The 25907-nt window shown below is 40.1% G+C and overlaps 1 protein-coding gene across 1 annotated transcript in view; it reads right to left on the reverse strand.

Moving 5' to 3' along the window:
- The window catches only part of DOK7 (docking protein 7), a 105041-nt gene that overhangs the window by 45196 nt on the left and 33938 nt on the right, over positions 1 to 25907 (reverse strand). The window contains 3 exon segments of the mRNA XM_032788641.2: positions 10570 to 11446; positions 13640 to 13703; positions 13706 to 13735. Of these exon segments, the coding sequence (XP_032644532.2) occupies positions 10570 to 11446; positions 13640 to 13703; positions 13706 to 13735 (971 nt within the window).

Consider the following 25907-nt stretch of genomic DNA (forward strand, 5'->3'; position numbering starts at 1 on the left):
GAATTCCCTCAGGCTGGGGGAATCCTCAACTCCTCATTTAAAGCAGCTTTCAGGTAATTTTGTGCTGCCATGGACCGGATCCAGATGGCCTAGCTCCTGGCCTTTGAAATAGCTCATATGCAAATTATCTCACAATAAAGAAAATCCAGCAATGAATAGATTATTGGTTTGTAAGGGGACTGGCTAACCAATGGAAATACCCTGCTAAGGCTTCTCAGCAGATTTTTGAATAGCTACAGAAGCTCCACAAGTTTAACTGCTCTTAAGAATCTCACCATGGGCCAAACCCTGGAATCTTGACTCAGCTCTTTCTCTGGCAAAACTGCTGTTGACTTCAGAGAGAGTTTGCCTGAGAGAGGAATGAGTGAAGGGCTAGCATTTGTATAGTACTTTACACAGTCAACGTGCTATACAAACATCATCTATTTAATCCTGCCAGTAGTTCCAGGAAGGTAAATATTATTCATGCCTGTATTACCAGATGGGCAAACTGAGGCTTTGTTGACTTCCCTAAGGCCACAGAAGAAGAGCGTGGTAGAGCCAGGCTTAGTACTCAGGATGTCCTAAGTCTAGTCCCACCCTCAAACCTCTAGGTCATTTCTCTCTCACACTTCCTGTGTTTTCTTTCTAGAATATGGAGGGAACAGCCTCCATGTTGTCCAAGTTTACCATCATAATTTGCTGTGCAAGATGTGCCTGAAAAGTGAGGATGGCTAGTTTTACGGCATTGCATTGAAGAAAGTTCATGTCCTTGTATCTCTCCTAATCACACTATGCTCTGCACTGACCTCTGCAAGGAGCGAACAGCCAAGCTGTTGAAATTTGTTGCTATTACTCTTGATGGGAGAAGGTAGAAGTAGTAGTGGATTGAGTCCTTACTCGCTCTGCTGTGTAGAGTCTGAAGAATCACTTGAAGCTTTTCCCAAGATGCCTTCCATACAGTTCCAGTATTCCAATGGGAACACTTGTAGCAATGTGGAGAATGGTCCAAGAACCATTTTTTGCAGAAAAAAAAACTTTAATCATGTCAGTTTTAGAGCCTGCATGGAAGATGCCTATTGATTTTCCATCCACACTAGAATGACTTACTGATGGTTTTCTGAACCTGCCCTCGTCCTATTCTGAACATATAACTCCTAGATGTGTTTTCTGAGTTGATATCAACTTGCTCTTTGTAAAGTTGATGACAAAACCGCACTTCTATAATGCATCTACTGCCCACTCTGTAGCTATGTCTGTCACCTTCTTGAGAGCTAGCTCTGAAAAGCATATAGTCCATGTAAGGGTATAGGTGTTCTCCTGGGTTATTAGACTTCCTAGATCAGCATAGTTGAAGTCATCATTGCAAACTTGTCCATATTGTCAATTGCAAGTGATTACATGGAAAAGATTTTTGGTAAAAGACTCTAGCTCCATTCAGTATTCATTTTCTATCACCTCCAAGGCCCATCTATCCACAGTGGATTATTGCCAAGCCTCCAGACAATTCATGCATATACTATCATGTTGTCATTTACAGAGTCCTTTTCTGACTCATGCAGTTACTTTGGCAATGTTGGCTAATAAATAGTAATTCTTACATGCCTTCTTTTAGTCACAAGATCTTAAAACACTTTGCAAATATGGCTTAAATGCGCTTCACAAGAGCCTTGTGAGGTAGATGAACATTATACCCATTTTGCAGATGGGCAAACCAAGGAAAAGAGAGGTTTTTAAATTACTTGTTTATGGCCACAGAGCAAGTCAAAGATACATCTGGATAAGGAACTAAGGAATCCTAATCCCAGCCCTCTGCTTTAATAACTAGGACACAATGCATGCCCCTGAGTTCTGCCAGAATTTGTCATCCCCCAGAACAGCCCATATTCCACAGTATATCCTTCTCTTCTATTATCTTTTCTTTGATTGAATGGGTAAAAGGAATACTTTCTGCTGGAGTGGTGATTCTTCTTTCTGCATCTTAAAAGAAGGAAGGTATAGGATGCTGTTCTTTTTGGCGGATTCCATCACTACTTTGTAGTGTTCCAACTGATAATTCTTCTAGTAAGGAATGTGTTTGATTCAGAAGAAAAATGCTTTCTTTTCCTTTTTCCTGTCTTAGCCATATTCCCAGTATTCTGATTGCATTCTTTACCATCAATTCAGAAGACAACCATTTTTCCTGATTCTCATTGTCAGATTCCTCCTCTGTCTCCTCTAAAACAGCTAATTTTCTCTCTCCAGAGAAACTCTTAGTCCCAGATGAGAAAGAGGAGAGTAGTCAGCTCTTGTAATTTTTGCTCTTATATATCGTATATATTTCAGCTTCTTTTTCTTTCGTGAGTACAAGTAGTTTTTCTCATTTACTCATTCTGACTGGGTATAATGGATCCAAACTATCAATATCCTAATCAGCTCACCGACAGACAAAAGATTTGGCAAAAGTGTCTGCTTAGGCTATGGGGATAAATAATGCTGAACTGCCCACCCAGAACTCTAAGCAATTATTTCACTACAGGGAATTAATATACTAAAATTACTCTCAGTTGTTATCACTCTTGAGGTGTTTGATACCATTTCACTTACCAATGCTTTTATGCCAGCCAGTTCCTTTCCAAATGTAGATCTTTGGGCACCTATTTTTCTTAGGACCTGATCCTACGAGATGCTGAGTACCTATAGTTCGTATTTATAATAACCAGTTTGGATTAAGAATCCCTACTCTGATGAAAAGTGGGATGGGGTCTTTCATGACAGATGGTCAGTTTATCTAATTTACATCTCATCTGAAAGATACAATAAACAGGCTCTAGTTGTGCCAATGTTGATGAGCAAATCTGGAACCTTCAGCACTTAATGCAAGAGCCTCTACTCTCAAAGTGAAGGAGTAAGCCCACTAGCTGAAAGTAGCAGCAGACACAAAACACTTCTTATATACACCAGCCACCAGAGTGAAACAAAAAACCTCCCCTCTCCGCTCTCCACACACAATGTGGGTTAAAATAGCATCTCCAGTAGCATGGTTGTGGTACTGACTCAGAGAAGTGCCATCCATTTATGTCACCAACATAATTTCCTACAGCATCTGTGCATTCTTTGAATGTCTCCCATCCGAGCTGGGACCCTTTTAGTAGGGCTCCAAACCAGTGTCTCAGTCTCCCTGTGCTTTTCTAGAGAAACCTTTGGTGAACCATTAAAACTGCAGGTGCTGCGCATCTCTCAAAGACTACAGGGAACCTCATCTTGGGTTCTCAGCTGGGCCTCATTGTGCTTGTTGGGGAATTGGGAGTCACGCACTATAGTATTCACAGGGAAGACCTCCAAGCGGCAATAAGGTGCTGTAGGAAATGATGCTAAAGATACAAGTAGAAGGCTCTCTTTCTCTTTGAGTCAGCAATAAACCAATAGAGCTAGGGAACCCTGTATCCCTGGAGGTACTGTCTGTGGGATGAGATATAAAAAAGTCATCATCATTTGCTAGTAAGTATCCTGTGGCACTTTTTATAAGAGTAAGGATGTGAACCCTGGGGTCAGGGCCAAATTCCAGCTCTGATTATTGCATTCTGCCCACCTATTTTATAGAACATTTCCCTAACAGCTTAATTTGGGAAAGCATTCTTCCCTTCCTGGCTTACACAGGTATTCTGCTGTTGTGTGCTGTTTTCAGTTGATGTAAAATGCTTCAGAAGTGGCTGTATTTGAGCGGTGAGTGAAGTGATCCTCAGATCCTCTGTTTCAGGGGGACGTTATGAGGTAATTATTTAAGGTGTCTTGAGTTCATGCAAAGGATAATTGCTATTGTCACTGTCTCTGTAGAAGCTTTGTCGCCTAAGGCTATGAACACAGTACCACTTATGTCAGTATGAGTTATGTCGCTCAGGGATCTGAATCATCCACATCCCTGAGCAAAGTAAGTTACACTGACCTAAGTGCCAGTGTGGACTGCGTTACGTCGGTGGGAGAGCTTCTCCTGCTGACATAGCTACCGCTGCTTGCAGGGCCTGGAATAGGTAAGTTGACAGAAGAGCTCTCTCCCGTCAGCTTAGAGCATCCGCACTAGGAGCACTACAGTGGTGCAGCTGCAGGCTCTGTCATGTAGCCATAAAAATAAACTGATGCAGGTGAAATGCCATGTTGTGATACCCTTGCTCATCTTCCACCATGAGTAGCCACATTTAAGGCAATGGGATGCAAAGTACTTCTCAGTGTAAGTAAAGGTATCACAGTCTGGCTCTAACTAAGAGAACCAAATGAGATGTAATTGAAGAGAATACTATTAATAGAAATTGATAGAAATAGAAAGCCTGAAAACTGTTCTGATTTACGCCAAATGCCAACGGCATCAAAGACCATTCTCACAGTGAGAGTCAGTCAAATGTAATGGATCCCCAGACATACCTCTTCTTTGCGCAATTAAATATTATTTATTGTTATGCTGTTATTTATTTGTATCTGACTGTGACAGTCTCTCCTTTTATAACAATGTTACAACATGTTGGACAATAATTAGTGGGTTGATTTTTTTATTTAGAACTTTTGGATTTGTCTGCATTATTAGGTATTTTAAAGCATTTGGGCTTAAAGGCTTCTTCACTGCACCTCTGTGAAAGAAATGATATCTAGTCAAGTTTGGCCAATGCATTAAAGTGTTCCTAATAGAAAAAGAAACTACATAAGACAAAACCCAGTTTATTATGGGCCTTGTTCACTCCCACTGAAGTCAATGACAAATCTGTCATTGATTTCAGTGGTGCAGCATCAGCACCTATTTATCAATGAAAAATGAGCGCAGATAAGTGGGAATACTCAGGAACTGCCTACAGCTCTGATCATGGAAGAAGAAGTGTTAGTGAGAGGAGGAAGGTGCAGAGCTTTAAAAATTGAACAGCCTTTCCTGACAATTTAGAACTGCCCTGGAGTTTTAAAGGTAAAAAAAGTATAATATTTTTGTTGAGGTTCAATGGATATGTTCAAAGATGGAAAAAAGGATTATAAAAAGCGTTGTCTAATGGTTAGACCCGGGAACTGGGAGACAGAGTAGCTTTGCTGCTGTCTCGCTGATCTGATCTAGTCATGTCCTTTCTGTATCTGTTTCAGTATCTTTAAAATGGGTTAATTAATTTTCTAAAGCACTTAAAATCATCAAATGAAAAAAAAAAGTATATAAATGCAAAGCATCCATAGCAGTATTAATCAGCAGGTGATTAACATATAGAAATAACTCTCAGAATTTTTAAGCCTCAGAACACGCTAACTTACATGCAAGGGACAACAAGACTTTTTTTAGTAGAGATTTTTTAGTAGAAGCTGATTGAAAAGCAAAATAATCTTTTTAGAACAAAATTTACCTACTGTCATTTAGAAGAAAATATGTATATGTGCTGATAATACTTAATAGTATCATATTTGTTATGTGAGCTGAGTTACACAAAACCTCTGAACCAACAGGGTTTAAATATTGATAAGTGTCTTTGCCAATGATATGTCATCCTATGTTGTCCTTTATATCTGGAAATCAGAAATGAGCAGAGACATTGTAAGGCAAAAATGAGTAGTTTTGTCTTATGTGAGATGGGAGTGTGATGACACTAATACACAAATGGATGTGTATACTGATACTGTACATTATAAACAGACTTGGAAGGATTAGATTGATCAGCAAACACCGATTTCACCATAAACACACAAAATGATTAAAAGTATTTCCATTGATAATAATCAAAATTTACAGATAGGCAAAGTAAGAAAAATGTTGCTTGAGAACTTATTCGAGTTTGATTTAAGGATATTTACAGTATATATTTTGACATGTGATGTTGACAATTTGTGTTTTGAAGGTTATAAAGGTTTAACTTTCTCAGTCTACTGTCATTAAATAATTATCTGATCCCCCCATTATTTCCCACAACTCTGAAAATTTACATAAATATTGAAAAAAATGCTTAAATTTTACGCAACTATGAAAATAAAAATGCTTTAAAATAATCAATATCATTTTAAAATCTAAATTATTTTTAAAAAATCTAGTTTTGCCAGCCCAATTATAACGCACCTCTATGATTTCTTTAGCATCTTTTTTATTATTATTATTATTATTAATGAAAACTTCAGTGTTAAAACAAAAAAACTGAAAAACTTCCCTTTACAGACGTGACAATGAAACAGTCTGTGGCCATTCCATTGCACAAGGTTACATCCTACAGATGTTTTTCTTTCAGACCCATTTTATATGAGTTTATCCCCAATGACATAGTATTCAGGAGGCCTAGGTTAAAGCCTCTCCTCTATCACAAGCTTCCTGTGTGACACTGGGCAAGTTATTTAGGGCTAGATCCACCAAGGGACTTGGGCATTGCAATATCAAACGTTTAGGTGCCTGATGCTCAGTGAAATCCTCAGCTAAGCAGCCGGTTTCCCTTTACAGTGCATGGACAGAGTCAGATTCCTCAGAATGAGATTCACAACAGCCAACAAGCTGAGCAAGGTAGCAACCTAAACTAGCCAGTAGGAAATGCCAAGGAGGGGAGTGGGTAGGCACTTAAGTCTAAGCCTGAGGGAGGTGTCTCAATCTGCTCAGTTACAGCCTGTGAACCCACTCCTGGAGTTCAGGGTCTAAGTCAGGCCAGTTCTTTCTCACAAAAAATCAGAGATACCCACCCACTGTTATAACCAATAGCTCACCAGATAGGGGCATGCACCTGGGAGGTAGAAGATGTGATTTCAAATTCCTGCTCTGCCTGATTTGAACCAGTGACTTAAAACTGGGTCTTCTATATCCCAGGTGAGTACCCCAAACACTAGGCTAGAAAGTCAGACTCTCCATTTTGCATTCTGGCCCAAGGAATATTTAACTATTTACAAATTTCGAACAGGAGAGATTGAGAGTGCCCCACCCCAGAATACCCCCAAAGCCTGGAACTTGGGTGTTGCAACATCGACGTGCCATTTGTGAATCTAGCCCTTTGTGCCCCAGCTTCCCATCTGTAAAACAGGATAACACGGATTTCCCCGCCTCACAGGGGTGTTGTGGAGAAGGTTGTGAGGCATTCAGATACTATGGTAATGGGCGCTATACAAGTACCTTAGATGGATGAATTCAGTAGAGTCATTCCTGATTTGTACCATTGTAAATGAATTGGGGCCCTCATCTCCACAGAGGTAGTGGTATTTCCAGATGATCAAGCAATCAAACTGACTGAATATATGCTGGTGTTTCATAACAGACCACAGAAAAACAATTATTTTTATGCTGACTGCGTCACACCAAGTTAACTAGCAAAACCTTAGTCTAATCCTATGCTCTTCACATGTAAAAAAACCTCCCATTGAAATCAATGAGAGTTTGGGGTAAGCCAGGAATATAGGATCAGGGCCACCATGTCCACAGGTAGACACATTTCTTGCTACCCTCACTGATATTGGTACATCACAAAGAAGTCAATAAAAACAGCCATATGCATTTCATATCCATTCAAAATGCAAGAGGATGACAGTTGAGGCAGGGAAAACAGTATCTGCCAGATGGAAAAGGACAAAATCAGTTGGAAAAGACAGTTTATTTCCAGGCTTCTATGAAATTTTACAAACAATGGAGGAGTTTAAAAAACCAACACCACCACCCTATAAAAATCTTGATATTATCTCCTAAACTAAGGCATCAAATGAAGTTACAGAAAAAAAAATATGTACAGTGCAGTGCTATTCCTCATTCTAATAACGACTAGGTAGCCGGAAATGGAATGAACACGGTCCAGTAATAAATCTACAAACCTTAATAAAAACAATCCAAGATTCTGAGCATAAATATGCCCTATTTATATACTATACATGGATCTCAGCTAAAATATTTATTTGCATAACTGAATATACCTATATGAAAATACAATGGTAAAGGCACACTCAATTCAGTTTATAATGAAGGGAATCTTGTGCATGCTGGGCCAATGTACCACAGAATACAAAAGCACATTTACTTCCCAATCTTAAACCTCAGCTGCTAATATATTTCTAGTTCCTTTATGTACAATAGATTTTCTCAGTGGTTATATTCTTCACCTTGAGTGAAAGAGGAAAGCTTTACTGCCATATTTTCTGTCTGAGTCTGGAAGATCCCCAGTTTACACGCCAAATCTTGATGTCCTGCATTCTGGTCATCATCCTTCCGGTCACTAGTGGAGTGTATGACCTTTTTCAGTGCTGCTCCTTAACTAGCTACTGGAGTCACTCTTGGTCAGAAAAGGCAAATATTACCTTCCACATCCAGCATTCTCCATCCTCTACCCCAGACCCATTTCAGTCCCTTGATACACACCTCTCCTCCACAGGTGTCTACACCTCTGCACCACAACCCCAAATCCTGCCTCCCTCACTGGTTCTGTTGCCAGAGGACACCGCACACCTGTACTTGCTTCAGTCTTGACATTTTTACTCCCTTCTTTCTTGGTGAAATTACCACTGAAATAAACTTTTGCCTGAGTAAGGACTATAAGATTTGCAAAAGTTCACTAACAAGGATGAACATGAAAAACTGCTGCTGTACTTCAATATTGTTATGGACTGTACTGTTCTCTCCATCTCATTTACTTAGACTAAATATCAGGAATTTTAAAACATCAACATAATTTAATTAACAGTTTATCTGAAATTGCAAAAGCATGCAAAACATTGGCCCAATAAAGATTTTCTGAACATCTTCAAATAGATGTGGCGAACTGATGTCAAGTAATCCATGATTCAATTCAGCTTGCTCCTAGTGGTATCTCAAATGTATCCTATTCACAGCATGTAGAATAGGAATTATCTTATTACAGAATAGGGATTTGTGCCTTCATCATAGTACATGTAAAGAAGACACAGACAGGGACCATTAGTCATTTCTAAAATAATTGATCTTGCTATAATGGTTTGATTACTTTTAACAAAAACACAATTGTTATTTGTATAATTCAATAAGGCATATTTTCAGAGTTCTTTAAAATGGGCAGGGAAGAGAAGCAAAAGTATTTATCCTGTCCTAAAATGAGTTCAAGTGGGAGCAGCCTCTCTCATGTCACTGTTTATTTTCTAGATTACTGTCCATTCTGCATAAGACCTTTTTCAACATTTCCCTACAGTTATAATGGCTGAAAGTACAGTGGCACCACAGTTTTCCTCCAATATGGTGTCTGCTCTAATGCATTTTAAATCAATCGTCCAATCAGGGAGCGGACTGGAAAAGGGGGCAGGAGTGACTTCAGTCCTTTACAGTTTTGAAGATATACAGTGCCAATACCATCCTCTAGTATCCAGAGACTTAAAAACAGACTGTACTACAAGCACATGAAGCGCTGTAGGACAAGAAAAGGCCAATAGCCCAACAAGCTCATTAATGTCTTCTGAATTTGAAAACCTGTTCTCTCCAATGAGTTATATAACTCCCATATACTCATTTAAAATTATATACTTAAATTACCTTATTTAACAACTGTTTCTCTAAGTGAGATAATTTTGCCTGAATTCCCAGTTTATACATCATTTCCTAATTTTTTACATTCTCTCTCTCTCTTTCCCAGGTTTTCTATGCCTCACCAACACAAACACAGCTTTATCTTGTTCCAGTTTAGCAACGGCAATAAAACACCACAAAAAGTCTTCTCAAAATCCAATAAAAAGAAATATTTTCTTCACAAATGCATTAATAGTGTGCCACAAGATATTATTGAGGCCAAGAATTTAATAGGATTCAAAAAGGGATTAAACATTTATACGGATAACAAGAATATCCAGAATCATAATAGTAAATATTTTAAAATAAACAAAAAAGTGTAGGAAAGTATGCAAACCCTCATCCTTCAGTTCTTAAGTCAGCCTCTAACTCCTGATGGCTAGGAAGAACTTTCCCTGAGGGCTGGCTCTCCCATAACCAGCTACTGCAGGGTTTCTTGCACCTTCTCTGAAGCATCTGACACTGGCCACTCTTGGTGACATGATACAGGACTCGATGAACCACTAATCTGTTCCAGTATAGTAGCTCTTATGTTCTCCTTCACCAGAAGCCACATCATTTTCTGAAGTTCAGTCAGAAGCTCCACCATTCTGGCTTCCCCATGCACATGAGGTGCTCACATACTACAGTCAAACTATCTAACTATCTAACTAACTATCTATCAGTAAAAATAAATATGCATCTTTAAAAAATGGCTATCCTAGAGTATCATCCATCCTTTTCAGTCTCTCTTCACTCTACTCAAGAAATCCAACAGCAAGACATCCTCATTTGTACTAAATTAATTATCACGGGACAAATTCAACCCTCCAATGTGCCTGTGACGTTTCTACTGAAGTCAATGCGAGTCTGGTCCATTGAAAGATAATGCTTGATAGGCTACATGTTTCAATGTTTTCCTGTTCCAGATATGGTTTTTAAGGAGGGGAGAGGTTGCCATCTATTAAACCTTTCAACATACTCATAAAACAGCACAAATTTCATTATCCTAAAAAGAAATAGGCTGCAATTCACAACTATTCTTACATCCTTAAGTCATTTAAATTAATGGTGTTAAATAAGGTACTTAAGTCTTTGTTAGCATCTGCTCAGTATTAGGTATTTACCTTTAGTCCACCACAGATTGGACAAGCTGAAAAGAGAGCTCTTGTCATCCCAGGGTGGGGGCTATATATTTCACAGGGGTCAGCTGGGACTCCACTAGGTGGTGCCAACTCACTACTTTTGGAGTCTAACACCTGTCCTTGTGGTTTTACATCTGACCACCTTGAAACAAAATCCACATATGTCTCATCACTTGAGTCTTTGGTGCCTTCTGGGAGTAAGGATGCATGCCTCCCCCTGTCTTGGCTCTGCTCACGCGCCATCCGTGTTTCCGAGTGTGGTACCAGCACCTTAGGGTCACTAATGCCTTGAGGTGCTAGGTCCTGGTCCTTTGGTTGGGTGGAATCCGCACTCTTGTGTTGTACATCTATAGCAGCTGCCTGTAATAAACTCCTGGGTGTGTCATAAATATGTCTGACAGGGCTAGGAACCTGATATTCTGACCCCAAGCTCCTCTGGGGTTCACTGTGCAGGCAAGTACATAAATTCTGATCTGAAGGAAGGTTCAATGGCAGGCTAAGCAATGACCCAAACTCATCACCGTGGCAAATATCCAGACTCCCAGCATAGGAAGAGAAACTTCCGGAGTAAGAAGAGTGACTACCAGTAGCTATCCCACTGTCAGAAGAACTCTGACGACCTATTTCCTGTAGCTGTCTAGACCGAAGAGGCTTAGGAGGTGGTTTGGTGGTGCCACGTGCCCCTTCTGCAAGTGTTTTTTCTTCCCCAAAATGAATGCCCTTTGCAGCTGCCAGTCCATGACTCTCTTGAGAAGAGCTGGCCGAAGATTGTTCAGGCCAAATTGTTAACCTACTCCCAACACTAGCGTCCGAATGGCTGGTATCTGAAGATGAACTTGACAGGCTTCTATCATCTCCTGGAATAAAAGAAACTAGATCAACCTATGTTCAAAATATAATTAAAATAAAAACAAAGAGAGGACAAATAAGCAGAAAGGACCGTGGAATTAAATTTGTCTTTAGGGAAGGGCTGTTTCTGCTATATTAACAGAATGTACATTACAAATTACAATCTGTACCCCCGGAAAAATATTAAAAAACAACTTGGTTCTCTTAGTGTAAATTTATTGTATCTCTGAAAATATATCATATTCTATGCTAAAATTGAAGATTATATGCCTGAATCTCCTCTCTGGTGTAGATCAGGAATAGCTGAACTGAAGCCAATGACATAACACTGGGGTAAAATATATGTCAGCATATATTCTACTCCAGTGTTATTTCATTGGCTTCAGTTCAGCTATTCCTAATCTACATCAGAAAGGAGAAGCAGGCCAAATGACCTCAAAATATCTGAGGATGTTCCAAAATATAAACTTTTAATTCTAAATTGCCACAAGCTGCATATTAGATTTCAACATTTGTATTTGATTTGAAGCTGTTGAATGAGTTTCTGTTTCATAGAAATCCCTGAAAAGGCTGGCTTGATGCTTTTTATCTCTTACCAATGAATTTTAATTGAACAATTGCAAAGTCAACTTTTAAAAAGGCATCAGACATAAAAATCAATTGTTCAGCTCAAGATTATCTTTTAGTTGATAGACCTGAAACTAAATTCTACAACGTTACAAAGAAAAACATAACTGTACATCACATGAGCGGATGAAAATGTAACTGATATGGCTATGATGATAGTTTTGTATCCATTATATATACACATATCCCATTATGCATTTATGCATGAATTAAAAGACGATTTTTCCCCACTAGTAGCTGTAACAAGAGTATTTGCACAGAGGGTCATATATACCTGAAGCACTCACTGGAAGTGGAAAACTAAGAAAGGGCTATGAATTGTGATGGTAAGGACAGCCAGGTATTTTCATCCCAATTAAAGGTATTGGTATAGAAAGTGATTTTCTGCCTTCTTACGTAAGAATGGAACTTAATAGGTAGACAATGCGTCATTTTGTTATAGTATTAATTTCAAACTTAGTGGAACACATTTTCGGCTGGTGTAAATAGGTATACCTCTGCTGAAGTCAATGGTGCTGTGTGTATTTGCATCACTCAATGATCTGGGCGTGAGTCAAATTCTATTCTCAGTTACAATGGTAACTTCACTGGACTCTGTGGTGTCACTCTGGATTTGCATGGATGCAAAGGAAATCAAAATATAGACCCTTAAATCTAACCTTTTTCCCCTTGCTACGTTCATTCACTCTTGACCGTTGTTTTTCATGTGCCTTTATTATCAGAAGATATATAATAAATAAAAATCAGAACAATAAATCCAGAGTATCGCACAAGAAATACACCCTGGAACGAAGTATCAGAAGGGTAGCCGTGTTAGTCTGGATCTGTAAAAGCAGCAAAGAATCCTGTGGCACCTTATAGACTAACAGACGTTTTGGAGCATGAGCTTTCGTGGGTGAATACCCACTTCGTCAGATTGCATTGTCTGTGAATGAGTGTGAATCTATTAAAAGGATATTTTTACTGAGCATAAATAAAGTTATAATGAGTTATTGCTTTTAAAGAGATATGTGAAAGTAATGTATATTTTAGAAGTACAAATTATCCACTAAGCACCAATTATGCCTCTGACATGGAAATGTCTTTTAGATTTGACATGCATACACGCTGCCAAAGACAGAGAAAGAGAAGGGTTTAATTGTAATGGGTTCTGTATTCCTCATTTGCCGACACACTTGCTGTGTGACTTATGCAGTCACTTCATGCCTAACAGGCTTATATTCCAGCAAGGTATTTAATCACGATGTGACTTTCAATGGATCTGCTCACTTCAATGGGACAACTTCACAATGCTTAATTGCTATGCAATATGCATTAAGTACCGATGGGGCTCGTGGAGCCTGAATCCAAAACCCACTGAAAGACAACAGAAAGAAGTCCCACTGAACTTCAGTGACTTTGTGATTTCATGCCCTTAAAAGAAGTGGGACCTAAGAGAGTGGACTTTGTCCAATACATTTGGAAGGCTCAGTATTTTAAAATCTAAGGTTTTCTTATTTCGGAAGCCTCAAAAAAAGACCTCGTGAAATAAAATCCAACTTGTATCATAGCTTGATCATAGGCATTTCTTAACCTTCCACTGCCCTGTGCGACTTGAATGGATTAGTAGGCTAGGCGTTTTTCTAATTGCAAAGGCTTTCTGCCACTCTCTCCTCCATGTAGGCGGGTTTGCCTTGGGTCTTTAAGAAAGGAACAAATGGGTAAGTTTCTTTGAAAAAGGTAGTGAAGTATATTGAGAGAAAAACAAACAAATGTTATACTGCATCTTCTTACTGTAGGGCTTTAGCAAGCCTTGTCATGTGTTGCATAGTCCTGCCTTCCTAGTACATCATTGACAAAGACTTTTATCTTGTTTATTTCCCCTCTCCAAAAGGTATAGGATAGGGGACAAGTGACTTTAGAGCCTGACCTGGAGGAGGTGCTGAGCATATCAGCGGGGTTCTGTGTGCCAGCACCTTTAGATCAACTTAAAGTCAGCTAAAGTAGTAACTATGGAACTTGATCCTGAACGGTACTGCAACTGGAGATCAAGGGCAGGCTGAGTGTACCAGATGGAACTGGCTAGATCTGGGGGATGAAGACAAGAAGAATGTGACCATGGTAAAATTAAGGGTGAATCCTGCCTCACTGAAGCTCAATGGGAGTTTTGCCAATTAACTTCAAGTAGGGGCTGGAGTTTTCACTAGAGAGTAGTTTCCGGTGTGGATTTATAAACTAATTCAGAAGATGGTAAATTCTTTGTTACCATACAAGTTAGAAATCATAGAAGTATGAGGCTGGAAGGAACTTCAAGGGCATCCTGGCCGAGCTATTTTAAAGAGATACTCAGCATAAGTGGGGTTTTAAAAAAAAAAGAAAATAAAAAAAAAAAAACTTGTAAAAATTAGACATAGAAAAGGTCAATTAGACCTTACCTATACAGGACTATTGCTTATAGGACATTTTCTACTGGTTTAGCCAGTCTAGCTCAATGAAATATCACAATGAAAGAGGATCCCACTATCTCCGGGGGGCAGGGGGAGGGGGAACGAGGAGAAGGCATCGAACACTTCACAAACTTTAGCGTACACCTTCCTCAGAAAACATGCCATTCTTCTCTGTATCGCTTCATCTTCCAGCCACGCACGATTAAACCAGATGTTGGCAGCAATCATTATTATATTCTTGAGACTAATTTAACAAGATTACTGTAAACATCTTTAAAATGTATGGCATGTTTAACAGCTGCAGTGTATATAGTCTGCTAACTCATTCTCATTGACGTTTCAGTTGGTCTCATAATTACACAGGAAAGGAAGCAAATGTGAGATACAACAGAGATTAGTTTTGGCACAGCTGCAGTTACCACATTCCTGCTCACTCTGATAGTCACAGCATCTGTAACAAACATATATGGAATCATTTAACAAGAGAGGAAGGATAAAGAGAGAAATAAATTGCTGTTGATGGGCTGGTTGAGATGAAGAACAACTTCTAATTGTGGAAACCAAGATTTCCATGTTCTTACATTGTGTTTCTCCATTCTCAGAGACTTGGGCTTGGTTCACTCCTATGGTGCAGATGCATCAATGGAGACATTCACCACCACAGGCCAGCTATTGCTGGCCACCCTCGGAGACAGTAGGCTTAGCGATTCAGCCAAGGACTGTATAGGACCCACCCAGCCAAGGACATCCAGGAGATCAGAGTCATAGGACTGGAAGGGATCTCAAGAGATGGTCTAGCCCAGTTCCCTGCATTCACGGCAAGATCAAGTATTATCTTCTAGACCATCCTTGACAGGTGTTTGTTTAACTTGTTCTTAAAAATCTCCAGTGATGGCGATACCACAACATCCCTGGAAAAATTATTCTAGTGCTTAACCACCACGACAGGAAGTTTTTCCTAATGTCTAACCTAAACCACCCTTGTTGCAATTTAAGTCCATTGCTTCTTGGCCTATCCTCAGAGGTTAAGGAGAACAATTTTTATCCCCGCTCCTTGTAACAACCTTTTATGTACTTGAATGAGCTCAATCAAAATATCTCACAGATCCCTTGCCCTGACCCTCACCACTGACTTTCTGGGCTGCATCAGCTGGCTCTAAGCCCTTTAGTAGAGACGAGGTTACAGGCAGGGTGCACTCTTTAGCTTTCCTCCCCATCTAGGCAGGCTTTTCATTTCTGCAGTTGTGTAGCCTGGTTTCCACTGACAGAATGAATCAGGTATACTGTGTATTAAATATAGATATTTATACTGAACATTAAAGCTGTTCTGCAAGGAGCAGGGCTTAAAGTGTTCTCAAATAAATGTTGGGTCTGTCAATGACCATGACTGGAACAAAGTCAGTATCACTCCCAGTTCACAACCCCAGGCCATCCTGAGGCACATTAACTTTATAATACTCTTTGCTAGTAACATATCTCAGATGTATCTCCAAAGACTTTTTTTTTTTTTGGAGGCTGGGTCTGTGACCCCACCCTCATACCCCTGAAACCCAACCCATTTTAAGCACTGATTAGGACCAAATCCTGCAAATCCTTACTTAAGCAAAACTCCAGTTGTGTACAGTGGGAATCTTTCCAGTGTGAATTGCAAGATTTCGCCATTAGTTCTCATGGCTCAACTCAGACACACCTAAACAAGGAGCTGGCGCCTTGTATACCAGGTTGCAAATTGCTGCTTGTATCTGTCCGTGACCTGAGGGTGCAGAGCTGTTAGCTGTAACGCCCCTCCATTTTGGCTGTAGTTTCTTCTGCAGTCTCTATTCAAGTGCTCTCACGTCCAAAAGGGGATCTAGTTCAGCAGAGATAAGTTTTACAAAGCACTTCAAGTGCAAGGCTGGTATAGTGAGTGAGTGAACAAAACCAGACTGAATCTATATGAAAGAGCTGATTAAGATGGGCTAGGAGGAAACGTGGGTTAAAGTGTATTAGCTTCTAATCTCCGGAGAATTGTTTTTCTTTTTAAAATATGGGTTTAGGTCACAAGTAAAAATGGATTAGTGGTGTCATCCTACATCCCATTTGTGCACAATACAAAACCACTAAACAATGTGTAATAACTTGTCGTGACGGGCAGTCTCTGCTCCAGAGAATCTCAGGACAGCGATAGCATGACTCGTATGGACATAGTTGTCTGAGGAAGTTTTTACAACATCTTCCCACGCAACATCTTATTAGATGCTCCAGCCAGAGCTCCAGCCAAAGAATTATTTCATAAACACTAGCACTCTCTCTTGCTCTACCCCACCCACCCCCAGGTTTTTCATACACTTGAGTCCACAGTATCTAAGCACTTAGATTCATGCAAACGTTCAAATTAAAAAATAGACTTCATTATTTCCAAACAGAAATGGATCCTCTTGTGTGAAGAAAGCCGCGCATCAGCTGCTGAAATCTCCCCCTGGCCCTACTTTCCTGGTCAATTAGCAAGGGGTTATGCGAAGGTTGAATTGACTGAGATACCTATGATGGAGGGATTTTATTTTTACCATGAGCGTTGGTGGGTATTCATTAGGACCAGCTGACAGTCCATTGCGGGATATTTTGAATACTTTCATACTGTGACATTTTATTCCCAAGAGCATGGGATAAGCACTATGCAGAATCATAGAAATGTAGGATTGCCAGGGACCTCGAGAGGTCATCTAATCCAGCTCTCTGCACTGAGGCGGGACCAAATAAACCTAGAGAGGTGTTTGTCCAACCTGGTCTTAAAAACCTCCAATGATATTCTATGATTCTATTGGGATTTCACAAACTCCCATACTCTCCACTCCATTATCCAAGTTGATAATGAAAATATTGAGGAGTACTGGACCCAGGACTGACTCCTGCTGGACGCCACCAGATATGAGAACCATTGATAACTACTCTTTGAGTATGGCCTTTCAACCAGATGTGCACCCCCTTTATAGTAATTTTATTTAGACCACATTTCCCTAGTTTGCTTAGGAGACTGTCATGAGGCACTGTGTCAAAAGCCTTAGAAAAATCAGTTATTTTAATATTAGTCATTTATTTTGATCCATAAAATGTGAATCGGTAACTTTTTGAGATGCCCTTGCATTACAGGTGCTATAAAAATGTATTACTGTGTTATGTTACATTGTTTTACAAAAATCAGTCAAGGACGGAGCAGCAGCCTTAATCTCTGCATTTCCTTCCTTTGCATGTTTAAGTCGGATCCTTGCTGTTACAAGTCCAGGGTGATCCTTACACCTGTTTCAGCCCCTTTACACCATGTAAAAAGGGAGAGAGCAGTGTAAATGGGCCCTAAAAAGCTCCATGTCTGATTGAAGGAGGATTCCCTCAGCATAGGCACTGTAGAACACAGCCATAAAGCTAACAACCATAAGCCTATGCACATCATCACTCACGAGCTCTGACACAATAAGCGTACCAAGGGCATGCTGAAATGGGGCTGTAACACTGTAGACATTCCAGTTATAGGGCAGCCTGGGTATGCTGCTGCAATTTAAAATGCTGCAGAATCAGGCTCGTTGACTGTAACATCTTTATGGCTAGGATTGTGTCTTTAATGCTTGCATGTTGCTCCATCAGCAAATACTATATGTAATAATAATTAATAATAAATGTGAACTATCACATCTTTTCCTTCGAAACTTTATTTTGGATTTATGAATAATGGGTTAATTATTATAGATATATTTAGGTTTGTTTGGATGATCCATTCCAAAGCATTGTAGTGGTTATTCAAACGTGGAACAAGTTTCATATACACCAAAAAAGAAAGTATGGATCAGGAAAACACTTTTGTATCAAAAGTTCATTACGTTTTCTACACAACTGAACTATACTTTTCAAAACTGAACACCTAAACTGCACATGCAAATCCTGCATTTGAGCAAAGAAGGATGCACCTAAACATACAATAGCCATGTTTGCATAACTATTTGCCTAGTTATGTATGCAATTAATGCAGCCACCTCTGGAAACTGGATTTTTTTTAATTAGACAAATTATCACTATTGTGAAAAAAAAACAAGATAATATGCTAGTTTTCCAATTAGTATTTTCCCCTGTGCCCCTACAATTTGTTCAGGTTAATATTTAATAAATCACAGAGCACCATTTAGCAAAGATGCTCTGTGAACTTTCTGCACATAAAAGGCTACCAGAGGTGGACATCACCATGTCTATCCACAGTCATACTGGAAGGAAGCTTGGGGAAGCTGACTTATTGCTTCCTCAGTCTATACCCATTCTGTGGATAGTGGAAAATTCAATCTCTGACTCTTTTTACTGCACTAAATTCTCTCTCTTTTTGCAAAAATGCCCTTTGTTACATTAAGCAAACGTTAACGGACCCTTTTCCTTCTTAAGCTGTCAAGGAGTCATGTCTTTAAGTTCCAAGCAGAAGGGTGATCAAGGCAAAAATCCAAAATCCATTAGTAAATTGGGGCAAGAAATCTGGTTCATACTTAAACTTCTACACCACTCAAATTATGAAATTCAGAAGATTTCATAAATAAAGCCCCTAGGAAGAATGTATTAATATCCAACATGACTTTGCATTAATTAATGTAAATATAAATAATAGTAATAACTTGAGGATTTCTGAGTATAACCCACTACAAGGAAGTTTAGATCTAGTTAGCTAAAGTGCAGGGATGATTTATCTATTTAACATATTCCTTTCAACAGACTGGGTGGATTTTGATACTCTTGCCAGATACAGTATGCAGCTGCTGGCAACCTGACCTTTTCAAGTAATACAGTACATTCTGTGTAATAGAATACTTGATAAGGAAAACTAGTCTGCGCATGAATCTCCAGCACTATACACAAGTTAGGATAGGTTGTGTCATTTTACCATACATGTCTTAAACTTCTGAATGACACCTGATAAACACAAGTCTGAAATGCAGTTGCATGCAAAGATACGCCTCTGACAGTAATACAAGCTAGGCAGGTCACCTTTTTTTAATTTGCTTTCCATATATCCACATATAGTCTTCTGAATATTGTTCTGCCATTCACTAATGATTACAGCTATGTAAATTTTCCAGTCAACTATGACAATATTACATGTATCTGTGAAGCATTCAAAATTCTTAGGTGGGAGAATAAACTTTAAAACCATATATTGACTTTAGCTGAAGATGAGACCTTAGAAAAAAATCTATAAATGGATTTCTTGGAACATTAGATGGATATATTAGCTGAAGTGTTGACATAAGAATGGCAGATCACAATTTGATTTCTGTACAGGAATAACGACAATGGAAAGCAAGGAAAATCAGGGAAAAGACAGGAAAAATGGCCTACAGATGCTTAGGCATCCAGGGTGATTGATACAGTATAAATCCTGATACAACCGATAGTTAGAGAACAGAGGGAAGTACACAGACGTATCTAGATCCACAGAGGATTTTTTTATACCAAAGTACAATTACACCCAAGTTTTGGAAGGTAACAGGCCACTAAAAATATCAAAAAAGTGCCCTGCAGAAAAAAGTTGACCCCCTTTATGGATCCCTAACTAGAGCAATCCAGTGTAGCTCTGTTGACTTCAATTGGACTAAATGATTAGGGGCTGGAGCACATGATTTATGAGGAGAGGCTCAGGGAACTGGGATTGTTTAGTCTGCAGAAGAGAAGAATGAGGGCAGATTTGATAGCTGCTTTCAACTACCTGAAAGGGGGTTCCAAAGAGGATGGATCTAGACCATTCTCAGTGGTATCAGATGACAGAACAAGGAGTAACGGTCTCAAGTTGCAGTGGAGAAGATTTAGGTTGGATATTAGGAAAAACTTTTTCACTAAGAGGTTAGTGAAGCACTGGAATGGGTTACCTAGGGAGGTGGTGGGATCTCCTTCCTTAGAGGTTTTAAAGCTCAGGCTTGACAAAGCCCTGGCTGGGATGATTTAGTTGGGGATTGGTCCTGCTTTGAGCAGGGGGTTGGACTAGATAACCTCCTGAGGTTCCTTCCAACCCTGATATTCTATGATTCTATGCTATTTACACCATGTGAGGGTTTGGCCCTTTTAATTAAAGGGGGAGTTTGGCAGCAGGATGAGCTGCAGTAACAGTTTCTAAATTGATTTGTCAACAAAGTGACAATTTTCTATAACTACATTCAATCTTCTTTGTAATAAAAAAAAAAGAAACGAAAGAAAAAATTGAGAGCATTTCTGCCCCCACCCCTCCGTTCTGACATGTTTCAAGCACCTCAAGAGATTTGTGTACTTTTGTTTCCCTCCGTCTGCCCAACATCTTCATCAGCAGGCATGTGACCAGCTCTAAGAATAATGTTTATTAGTGAACCACTGCTGCAGAGTTTGCAAGAGGAGCCGACACACATTCCCTAGTGCTGTGGGGGAAGGGAAGGAGGAGTTTAACAACAGACAACACATCACACGTCTCTTGTCAGCTTTGATCATTTCACTGGTGGTTTTTATATTACAATTCTTTGATATGTATTAGCTTAATGAAAATAGTACCCCATCATTCAGATACATATGCTTTGCAATCCTCAGTTCTAGCTGCCTGCATAAGGAGTAGTCAATTTTAATGCTTCAGTCGAAGACAAAACAACCAAATAAGCTATAAACGCACCCAAATTAATTCTGCAATGCTATGACATGGGTAAAATACTTCTCCCGGTTCTCATAAGCTCTGGTCAGTCATTAGAGATCCTGATTATTCCTGATTTCTCATTTTGCTTCTAGTTCATGTCTTATAGTTGCACATTTTATTCTCTCAAGGAAGATTATGAACTACATTTTAGGTAACAGACAACTGTAGCTACTGTTCTGGATTTTCTAGAAAATAAAAAACTGGTAGTGGAAACTATTATTTATTCAACCTATTGGATTAGCTCTTTCAAATCTGTTCCAATATGGGTCTCATATGTACCCCTTGCACACTCAAAACTCCCATTAAAGCCAAAGGGAAATTTGGGCATGCAACTAATGCAGAATTGGCTACTAGCAACGTAAAATCTTAATATACTGTACGAAGCCAACATAGGGCCAAATTCTGCTCCCTGTTACACTAATATAAATCTAAATAACTCCGCTGAAGTTAATATAACTCCAGTGGAGTAGGTTATGATTAATCTGGACTAACAGAGGGTATAATTTGTCTCAACATTTACTATAGACGGCACAGGTAATGACACTTTCCATTATAAGAACCAGTTTTCAGTTGCTGATAACTTTGCCAAACTTAAACAATTCAGGTTGGAACTTTCTATCCAAGATGTTTGCCTCAATTTGGAAGTTATTTATGATCAATAATTTGTTTGGATTATTTTGTAAAGTTTCAGATAAAATGGTTCATTGTTTCCAAGACTGAGATTAGGGAAAAATAGGTTGCTTCACCCATGTTAAAAAAAAATTCTTACAACCACTTTGTTGAGAAACTATAGCTGTCTTATCAGTTATCAGCTCTGAAAATACTGCAGTTCACACCTGCTCAGTAGAAACTTGTTAGAGTTTGACAGTTAAATTCTCTGAAGACTCCATCTGCACTGAGCATAGTTGACCTGGGCCTTCCTGCAGTTGCTATTCCAGGGACCCGGGGACTGCGCTGACACCAAGCACAGGAACTGAGAACAGGGAAATCATCTTTCTTGTACTCTCAGTGCTCACCAAGGCAACATGGTGGAGAAGGAGGAAACAGCCTGACTGGAATGCAGAGGGCTATGAGAAGCAACATGGGGCATAGGAAGAGGTGCTGGGTTAGGGAACAGGGGCTGGAGCTCAAGGGGTAGAAGGGTTAGAAACTGGAGCCAGGAGAGGCAGCCGGAAAATAGGGAGGAAGGGGAAGGAAGTGGGAAGGATATGAGCAGGGTGGAGGGGAGAAGCAGAGGCTGAGAATGGGACAGGTGGGGAAAATAGGAACAGGCAGGGGGAACTCAGCAGAGACGGAGAATGGAGCAGCAGAGGGAGGGGACAGAGCCAGGAGGAAGGGAAAGATGGGGTAGGGTGAAGGAGAAGGATGGAGATGAGGGGAGGGAGAAGCTAGTGGGGGAGTAGGGTCAGAATGGTCTGTAATCAGTAGAGAACACTCTCCTCTAGAACCTGGAATTGAACCTATTATTCCTGTCTAGTAAATAGCTCCGAAACCCATTGGCAAAGCAGGTCTCATCCGACTCTTTCAGCAGGCCCACATAGAAGATAACTGGCTTCTACTGCAAACAGTTACCTACTTACCTCAAGCAATAAAGGATTGTGCTCTGGCTCTGTGGGGGTCAGTGTAGTTCTACATGATGGAATTGTTGTTTATAACTTTTAATTTAAAAAAACAGGAAATTATATAAAAATATATATATTAAGAGAATATTAAATTTGCAAAAGTCAAGCACTCAAAAGTTAGAATTAAGGTTGCCTTCTTTAGTAGCACATTGTCATAATTCTTTACCTGAACTGAACCTCTTTTGGAGATCATATAAGTTTGTATGTAATTAAATAATTTGTTTTTGCCCGTCCATAATAGAAGTCTTTATGTAAATTTTTCTGAGTATACCCTAACTGACAAAATTATAAATCTGAACATCCCAACCACTTCTGTACATGTCAAAAAGACTTTATTATGAATTAATTGTTTGGCAATTTTTAAATGAATAACAAATGCCAAAAACAGCATATAAGATTAGTGAGCTGTTATGGGCCTGACTTGCCTTTAAAAAAAAAATATATGGAGATATACCTATCTCATAAAATTGCAAGGGACCCTGAATGGTCATGGAGTCCAGCCCCCTGCTTTCACTAGCAGGACCAAGTACTGATTTTGCCCTAGATCCCTAAGTGGCCCCCTCAAGAACTGAACTCACAACCCTGGGTTTAGCAGGCCAATGCTCAAACCACTGAGCTATCACTCCCCCCTTTCTCTCACTGATTTTATTTACAGTGGTATAAAAGCACTGATTTCAAGGAAGTGAAAGATTAATTGACTGCTGTATACAATGTGCATCTAATTTTAAAATGGCAGGACTCAGCGGTTTTTTCTATCTTTCCACAAATTTCATATCCAAACTACAGGAGAACCTCAGAGTTACGAACACATCAGGAATGGAGTTTGTTTGTAACTCTGAAATGTTCGTAACCCTGAACAAAACATTCTGACTGTTCTTTCAAAAATTTACAACATTGACTTAATACAGCTTAGGCCTGGTCTACACTACGCCGTTAAATCGATTTACCAGCTGCGGACCGGTCCGATCTGATCTGTATCTCGAACTGCTCGTTAAATATTTAGAAGGGGAACTCTTCTTAGAATGACAGATTTAGTTGTCACACTCCTAGAAAACGAGAGGTGTAAACCCTAATATCGATATTACTAATTCGGAATAGTTAGTGTGGACGGAATCGACGTTATTGGCTCCGGAGGTATCCCACAGTGCACCAGTTGATGCGCTCTGGACAGCAATCAGAACTCAGAGGCACTGGCCAGGTAACAGGAAAAGCCCCGCGAACTTTGAGATTCAATTTCCTGTTTTGGCCGACGTGGAGCTCTGATCAGCACAGGTGACCACGCAGAGCTCTACTCCCCACAGGTAGCCGTGCAGTCTCCTGAGAATTGAAAAAGAGCTCCAGCCTGGACCACACAGGAGCTACTGATCTTATCGCTATATGGGGAGAGGATTCAGTGCTAACAGAACTGCGTTCCAAAAGACAAAATGAAAAAATATTCGAAAAAATTTCCAGGAACTATGATGGGAAAAGGACACAGCAGACTCAGTGCAGTGCAGAGTGAAGTTAAGGAGCTCAGACAGCCATACCAGAAAACCAAAGAGAACAAACGGCGAAGGTCTGAGATCAGGGCTGAAACATGCCGTTCTACGCTGAGCTGCATGCAATTCTAGGGGGGCTGTGCAACCGTACCCCACCCTGGTCGTGGATTCAGAGGTCGGGGTTGTAATATCAACCAATGGGCTGAGGATTCTGCGGAGGGGGAAGAGAGAAGAGCTTGCTGAAGAGCACACAGCACTCCGTTAGCCCCAACAGCCAGGAGCTTTTTGTGACCAGGACGGAATTACCTCCCAGCCCTCCCAAGCCACTAGCCCAGACAGTGAAGCCATGGAAGCGACTCTGGTGAGTGTACTTGTAAATATCAAACGATGTTATAAACAAGCGTTTTTTTAATGATTGATTTGCCATTCGGGCTTGAGATGCATTCGCAGCCATAAAGTACAGGAAAGTTTGTAACATGTCTGGTGATGGAGCGAAAATCTTCAAAGAAATCTCCATGAATCGCTCTTGGAGATACTCAAAAAGCTTTTGGAGAAGTTTCTGGGCAAGGCAGCCTTTATTGGGTCCTCCATTGTTAATCTTTTCCACGCCATGCATGTTAGCAAGTATATTCGTATCCTTGCTTGACAAAGCACAGTCTGGCCGGAAGCTCCTGGTCAGCTATTTGCATGTGCTTATCTCTAACGAACATTCCGTTGCTCTCATTGGCGCTTTATTCTCAGCGAGACGCTTATATTCATTCATTGTAACCTGGCTGAAATTTCAGGAATTTAAATTATAGGCGCAGACGATGGCCATTTTCCTACTGGCTGCCGTTCGCATTAAACTCAAATCCCTTCTCCTTGCTGTTTACGCAAAGCAGTGGATTCAGCGCCAGCATGGGGAGAAGGTGATATGCCGCGTGCTGTGGAGTTTCAGTCTTGGCCTTTTGGACTCTTTTTGCGTTTGTCAGGAACTGGAATCTTATCCATCATGGTTTACTGCTTGCCATTCTCTCTTGGCCTTTGCTCACTCAGCGTTGGTTATTTTTAGGTTTATTGTAACATCTGATTGAACTTTACAGGTGAGCTCACTATTGGGGGTGTGTGAGAATTTGGTAGGGGGCGAGGTTGCCCAAGCAGGTTCCTGAAGCTCACTGACTTCCTGATTAGCAGCCATGCGGTGGGCAGTGGCGCAGTGAAAATCATTCACTCCTAGGCGACGGGCTGGGAGGTGGCGTCTGGGATATATCCGATTTTGCGACGGTCTGCTGGCGAGGTTCATCAGGTAGCTCTAGAAAGAACGAGTGGTAGTTCGTGAGTATAGGATCTGAGACAATTACCCATGTTCGCCGTAATAGCTCAATGTCTTGTCTCCGAATTGTGATTTTCCTACCGCGTCTTTGTCAATATCTTGCATATGAAACTCGCTCAGCCCTCGAGCTCACAGTCCACTCAAATATTAAAGCGAGCAAAATGCGACTCATAGTGTTTGTGCGTGATGAGGATCCAAGAGATGTGCACTAGATACTCCGGCTAAGGTGGCCTCGGGTTTATTCACTGTGAAAGCAGTACAAGCATTGTTCTGTGTGAGAGGGATTATTCTTTTTTTTCACTTACTTTCTCTCTTCTCTGTTCCCTCTCCCATTCTCTTTCTACTTGT

The sequence above is a fragment of the Chelonoidis abingdonii genome, chromosome 5, assembly GCF_003597395.2.
Source record: "Chelonoidis abingdonii isolate Lonesome George chromosome 5, CheloAbing_2.0, whole genome shotgun sequence".
In the NCBI taxonomy this organism is placed as follows: Eukaryota; Metazoa; Chordata; order Testudines; family Testudinidae; genus Chelonoidis; species Chelonoidis abingdonii.